Source organism: Dysidea avara, chromosome 7 (genome assembly GCF_963678975.1).
Source record: "Dysidea avara chromosome 7, odDysAvar1.4, whole genome shotgun sequence".
Taxonomy (NCBI): Eukaryota; Metazoa; Porifera; class Demospongiae; order Dictyoceratida; family Dysideidae; genus Dysidea; species Dysidea avara.
Genome location: NC_089278.1, coordinates 31906907 through 31913921, shown reverse-complemented (window position 1 = coordinate 31913921; position 7015 = coordinate 31906907). Strand labels below are relative to the sequence as shown.

Genomic DNA, 7015 nt, shown 5'->3' with positions numbered 1-7015 from the left:
AAAAGAGCTTTACAATGATACCAAACTTTCTTCTATACCATTGTTCCAGGTCACAAAGTTTCGTCTACCAGACTATTTATGTGGCCATCATACCCAAATTCTTCTCATGTTTAATCAAAAGCACACTTCTTTTAAGAGCTATACATTACTAGCAATACAAATTATGTCTATATAACTGTACCTATTGTTTAATACTGCTCCAGAAGAGAGGTACTCCTTTTTCCTCAAGAATTGTTAAAGAAATGGTTAGATTGTGTGTTGCTTCAAAAGTTTTACTAATTTATACTCAGAGTACTTTCTTCTGTGGCTATAATAGGTAGCTAATTCTTAATCAATGTATGGTTCTATTAAACTTGAGCTGACACTGATTTTGCAACCAAATTCAAAAGTTTAGTCTTGAATGTAGTTATATGAGTGTAATTATTGAGCCACCATTACTTACTAATGTTAAAATCTGTACCAGGTAGCTTCTGATATGACCCCATTATGGTTTTGCAGATGTAGCTAGGTTGATTTTGCAAAAGTAACTGTCACAAGTCACAATAACAATTTCAGAAAGCTCATAATTACTTTATACCAGAAGCAGAAGAATGCAGTGAAGCACAAAACTCTATAGTCACTACATAGCTAGTAGCTAAAGTAGTGTATTCCATTGACCAGATGTTTATGTAGCTATAGCCAAACTTTGGTGCTTAACGCTGTCCAATCATTAAAAGCGTCAACACTACTTTTTAATGGCCTACTTTATTCCATGGACTATACTATTAAAACTGATCTATAGTAGCACCTAAAAGTGCTAAACTTTGACTGCTCCAGTCAAAAAATAGCACCTAGAGGTGCTACCATAGCACTTCATTTTTAACAGTGGACTCAATGCATGGACTCACAGACTAGTAGACTCATGGACTGGGTTTGACATAGATTCTTAGTAATCAACTAACCAACTAATGCACATAACATCTGGGCACATCAGCAGAGCTGCCTGCCCAGTAATAATAAATAATTTTAATATGACTTGAAAACTTTTAAATCAAGTTATAGCTATTGAAATAATAAAACAAAAACATAATCTCAATGCATAAATTAGTACACATGTGTTGGGGGTGATAAGGGATTATCAGTTGATACTTTGTTACTTTCTTCTTGTGAACTAACTGTACCATATCCTGTAGTTGAAGTAGTCCAGTTAATACTGTCTGGCATCTGAGAAATGTCTGTGGCATGTTGGGATTGACAAATTTTCTGTACTGTGGATATTGTAGTACTTCTGACTTCCTTTGTAAACACACAAAATAGGAAAAAGTTTATTATTCCCTGTGAATTGTCTGATATTCTCTACATGGTAAAAAGAATTATTAATTACACATTACATTAAGTATTTTGTAGATGTCTCACTGTAAGAAAATGGATGACAGTGATGCCACCATTATTCATCTCGCTGGAGTTATCATGATGGATATAGAAGTATGCATCACACACAAAACTTGCTACACACACTAACATGAAGATGAGTGGAATTAGAAGAATCTTTCGCTCTACACTTCTGATAGGAGCAGCTGATCCAATAATGGAATACAGTGCATATCTTTCCCTCTATACATATGTACATAAATATAAATGAGTTCTAATTTATAATTAATGTAAAGTTTAATTTGTGTCAGAATAGATGTTCGCTTCTCCGCATGCAAAGGCCACACAGTGTCCCCTATTATTGAAATGATAGCCATTTAATATGAATTGTGAGTGTAAAAGACTTTTTCCATCAGATTCCCTTAGTGACTGTTTTATTACAGTACCTCAATCCACAATTTTACCCTTGTTTGGTGTTTGTTCTGTAGCGGCAACAGTTATGGTTACAGTTTATCCTGTAGCGCCATGGCTACAATTCACTCGGTAGCCATGTCAAAAGTTCAATACTTTTTTACACAAATAGGCAGTCATCCATAACACTAAATATTCATAGCAAACTTAGTACATGAGGTCACCTTTATTTTGAGAGTTATGCTTTTAGGCTTTATAAAAAAATTTGCAAAGTGTATAAACACAAGCCCTTAAACCCTTATAAAGATAAGATAATTTAAGCCCATATCTCAGGAATTGCCACAGCAAATTTGGGGTGCTGTATGTACCTGGTGGGCAGCCATAATGCAATAATGGTGTGCTTTGGAGAAGGGACCATGGAGGCATGCATTAGCGTAAATAACGCATTTTTTTATTCTTCCTTTCAACATACTGCATTGCCTTGAATTATTGTCAGTCTCATATAAATGTCTTAGTCACCAGGGTATGTAGTATCATAACCACAGTAAATGTCAAGTTCAAGTATTCATAGTTTTAGTAGACAGCACTTAAGCTTTCAGCATCACACCAGAAGCCATTTATAACTGTGCAGGGCCACCCAGAGAAATTAAGGGGCCCAGGACAAAGAGGTAAAGTGGGGCCCCATATATATCATGTTTTAATTTTATGTACATGTATGATTGGGTGTGAACATTCCATATGCATACTCAGCATGATGTATTGAAATATTTTGAAATCAACATGAGTTCTGAAATATATTTGTGTCAGAATGGATGTTCGTTTCTCTGCATAAACTTAGTTTTTAATACACTAAGTGTTGAAATATATTGTAATTGGCTGACCTTTCTACAGGGCAATTTTTGATCTCAGGGGGATCTAGACCACAAAGTTTTTAAAAAACATTGCAATGCGATTGAATTTTAGGGATACATATTTCAGGAACTCAATTTGTTTATATTCAAGAAGATTTATAAAGTTATAAATGGTAGTAGCAAATTATTGCAGCTATACAGCTATATTTGTTTTGCTTTAACTGCAAAGTACTAGATATTTGTGGTGTATGTTTGTTTTTCCCAAGGCCAGTACCTGCACAAAAGTCAAGCAGCACTATAGATACCTATTCTTAGTACATTCTGTGTATATATATATATATATGGGCGCAGCCAGGATTTTTTTAACAGGGCTTTCCAACAGCAGTATTATTGAGTTACCAGAAGAAGGGGTCTGGGAGTACAGCCCCCAGCTGCTGAGAGACTCAAATGGCTATATTTTATGCACAAATAGTACATTAATAAATTATAAGTGCCCCTGGGATGAAGCCAGTACTAGATAAAGCTACCTAGTGGAAACAGACAGCATAAGACATATAGACCTTATGCGTTCTAAGGCGTGGTCAGGCAAAAACCAGAAAAAAGTTACGGCTTCAAGTTTCACAATAGTTTACGAGAAAAGTGAGGGCAAAAGTGTCGAGCGTTCTATTGCAAAAGCCTTCCCTAAGCGGAATAATTTGCCATGCCGCAAGTATGTTATATACTTTTATCTAGTAACTTAATTTATACCAGCACTACTCTATCTTTCAGCACGATTCTTTTGTATTAACATTTAAAAAGTTTCCTAGGCATAGAATTAGGCTTGAGTCTATTATGCTCCAAAATTTCTGTACTATGCTTTTTGGCATTTCCCCAATTTTCTGCCTATTATGCTTGTATTTATGCTTTTCAAAAATGCATTGTGCTTTTATTTTGTGTATTTTTTCTGTGTGCAGAGAAGCTCTTCATATGATAGAATGTAAATGGAGAAGTGTCACTTCAACTGTAACATGCAATAATAGCAACAGCTTGAAATTGGGATTTGCTCCAGATTTTGTAGGCATATTAGAGCAGGGAATCTGGGGTCATATCTTTAGTCCCTTTGAACCTATAGACATTTTATTGTCTAATATCTTTGTAGTTTTGTATGCAAATAGAATATTATGTATCATTTCTGATTGATCTTCTGAGTTGTAGCTTTTGGTATTCAAAGAACAGCAACTGCTCAGTATAGTATGTAACTTGCATTTGCAGCATCATACCAAGAACATATTAGCTTCCTGTGGATAAACACTTAAATGGCGTGTTGCATGCAATGACTGTTCTATTAGAGTGTTTGACTGTTTTATTAGAAAATCTTGATCTTTTTGAGATATATTCCTGGTTTGATAATTAACCCCATGCAGTCTCACTACAGATCTGCAGAAACTTCACTATTGTCAATGTCCAGGCATACACTAGCTATCTGACTCAACACTAACTTTATTATCATCAGAGCTTGTATTGCATTGTCTTTCAATCAAGCTTCCAATAATCATAATCATCATATCACATTTCATTCAAATACAAATGATAAGACGTTTTATATAATACCAAATCCAATGATTGAACCTCAGCTAAGCCATGCCTTGGTACTAGTTGGCATATGACTACACATGTCCTATAAAACTCCAACCCACAATGAAAAGCATTCATTTCGTCTAGCATTGTACACTTGTGGTAAGTGCGTTTTTCTACTAGTTGTCAGGAATCATTTCACCATCCAAAAAAGGTTAGCCCTTGACTTTGTGACTGTTATAGCAGAATTTATACTTACGGTGGCGGAGATTTGCCTATTATGCTCCTGATTATGCTCCATTATGCCAGCATTATGCTTTATGCTTTTCATCCCCTATTATGCCAAAAATTATGCTGGCATAATCGACACAAGCCTACATAGAATGTATACGTATTTTGCCCTCAAAATGAAATAGCAGATGTGTTATTTTGATGACATAATAAACGGTGACACGCCTTAGCGCGCACATGGTCTATAGAGAGAGAAACATCTGTAATTCACACCATGAATCCACTGATACAAATGGAATGACTTACAATCAAAACATTATAACTACAAAATATACATATAGCATGGAAACAATTTGCATGCCCAAGTGATAAAATACTAGCAAACTCCACTAATTTAGTTCCTTAACATAACATACATGAAGATACAAAGCCTATGAGATATATACTTTGCTCCTAATTTTGCATACCAAACTCACAAGTATATACTTATGTTTGTATAATTGTTACTTACACGTTTCTTGTTTTTCAGCTTAATAGCAATAAACAAGCAAGGAATTATCAGTACAGCCAACGCCTGCCAAATTTTTATCCCAAACACAGCACCAATGGTTCGATTCCAATTGCTCTTCTTTAAATTGTTGCTGTAGTGATATGGGTGGTGGTGTGGAACACATTCTGTCTTGATTGCACAATTCAATGTTGAATAGGTAGGTTCAAATCCCAGCCAGTTGTGGAACAGTAACCACAATGAAATCCCCAATGGCATGAGCCATGCCAACACATAGTATATGTAAGCTAGTTGTGAAGCTCTTTTAATATTTTGATAATAGACGAGGGCAAAGAAGTGGATGCACACACAAACAGTCAGGAATATTGAGGCAAGAGTACCAATGATGCTCACGAACGCCTGGTACACACATACCTGACAATACACATGTGAATCATGATCTAAAAGATGTTTTTCACTGCAAGCCAAACTGTTGGCAGTAATATTAGTTCTCGTATTAGTTACATTAATCACAGTATTAATACTGCCGTTTTCTGTGTTGTTGGCAATTGCACCAGGGAGTTTGAACTTGCTTTCATAGTCTAGGAAAACGGACAAAAAGTTAGGAATTGTTACCATAAAGTTTGCAACAGCTAAATGCACTATGAGAAGCCTGGATGTCGTGCGAAGAGACTTGAATGTTACGTAGCTTAAAATTATCAGCACGCTCCCAACAATTGACAAGAAACTGACCACGCCTTGTACCACAGTCAGAGTAACGTTCACAGCGTGTGATCCAACTTCAGTATAAAACGCAGTACACTGACTGTCTTCTACAGGATCAAACATATCCAAGTCTTGACGGTCCTTTTAATCACGGCACCCTGGAGCTAGTCTCGCGTGGCCAGACCGCTTTTTTCCGTATATTGGGTGGGGAAAAAAGGGTCTGGTGCAACTCCAATAGCTGTTTACTTCTGAGCCGTCCCCACATTCCGGGGACGCTAATTGAATAACATTGGTCACAAAGGAGGTGCCATGACGTCAGTAAGTTAACTAGAGATCTGTTTATCCTTTAAACGAATCTTAATTTGCTCCGATGTCTCTTTTATAGCGTCTTGAAAGTTAATCCTCATCGTGTAACAAGACTCACAACCGGAGCAGGAGTGTAGGAATATTTTATAGTTTTACTGACGTCATGGCACCTCCTTTGTGACCAATGTTATTCAATTAGCGTCCCCGGAATGTGGGGACGGCTCAGAAGTAAACAGCTATTGGAGTTGCACCAGACCCTTTTTTCCCCACCCGATATACGGAAAAAAGCGGTCTGGCCACGCGAGACTACCCTGGAGCAGATACTGATGGGCGTGTATGCTGTTTGGGCGCGCGCACCATAGTCCCTCCCCCTGTAATAGCAGTTGGCATAGTGAGAACACCATTACATTAGCAATATAGCACCATTACATAATATCTGTGCTCTAGACATGCAACAAGTACATTTTTATAGAAATTAAAAAGTTGTAATAGCTACCTAGCCTAGAAGGAGATGGCCAAAGCCTTGACCTTTACTTCACAGAGAATCTCTTCTTTCTAAAGAATGGACAATCAATTCAGGCAACTATACTATTAATTTACTGTAGCTACTAAATTTTGGCTTTTAAACTGATCTATTTTTTCATTTGTCTGTCTGTCTGTCTGTAAATGCCATCTACTAGGGATCTGTGAGAAGGCTAAAAGTCTGTTACTACATGTACGGGCAGTGTTGGGCAAGTTACTTTTACAAAGTAACTAGTTACATATTACATGTTACTTGCAACTGAACTATTTAGTTACAGTTACATATTACCCTTAAAATAAAGTATATTACTTTGTGTCCATGTTGTGTCCCTCATGCGTATTTTGCCCATACGCGTATGGGATATCCCATATGCGTATACTCGTACGGGGTGCCTGTACGCGTATGGGATGCCCATACGCGTATGGGACGATGTTTTGAAATAGGTTCCATCTTACTATGCACGCCTAGATCTTGTCCAAATAGCTTTGTTGCACTACAAAATCACTGTTATCTAGCTGTAACTGAATGAATTGGCTAGACGATAAATGATTTTAGAGGCGCTTAATTCGCTATCGA

General features: G+C 36.9%; 1 protein-coding gene across 2 annotated transcripts; it reads right to left on the bottom strand.

Annotated features, from left to right (window-relative positions):
• Positions 1 to 1020: 1020 nt before the first annotated feature.
• Positions 1021 to 6106, bottom strand: LOC136261615 (uncharacterized). Of its 2 annotated transcripts, XM_066055644.1 has the most exons (4): positions 4909 to 6106; positions 1502 to 1593; positions 1396 to 1438; positions 1021 to 1335 (listed from the first exon to the last, which is right to left on the bottom strand). In XM_066055644.1, the coding sequence occupies exons 1-4, from the start codon at positions 5731 to 5733 to the stop codon at positions 1084 to 1086; spliced, it is 1212 nt and encodes a 403-aa protein (XP_065911716.1). In that variant the 5' UTR covers positions 5734 to 6106; the 3' UTR covers positions 1021 to 1083. The 2 variants fall into 2 exon arrangements, with proteins under 2 accessions (XP_065911716.1, XP_065911715.1); XM_066055643.1 differs by having other exon boundaries at positions 1396 to 1593; positions 4909 to 6102.
• Positions 6107 to 7015: the final 909 nt, after the last annotated feature.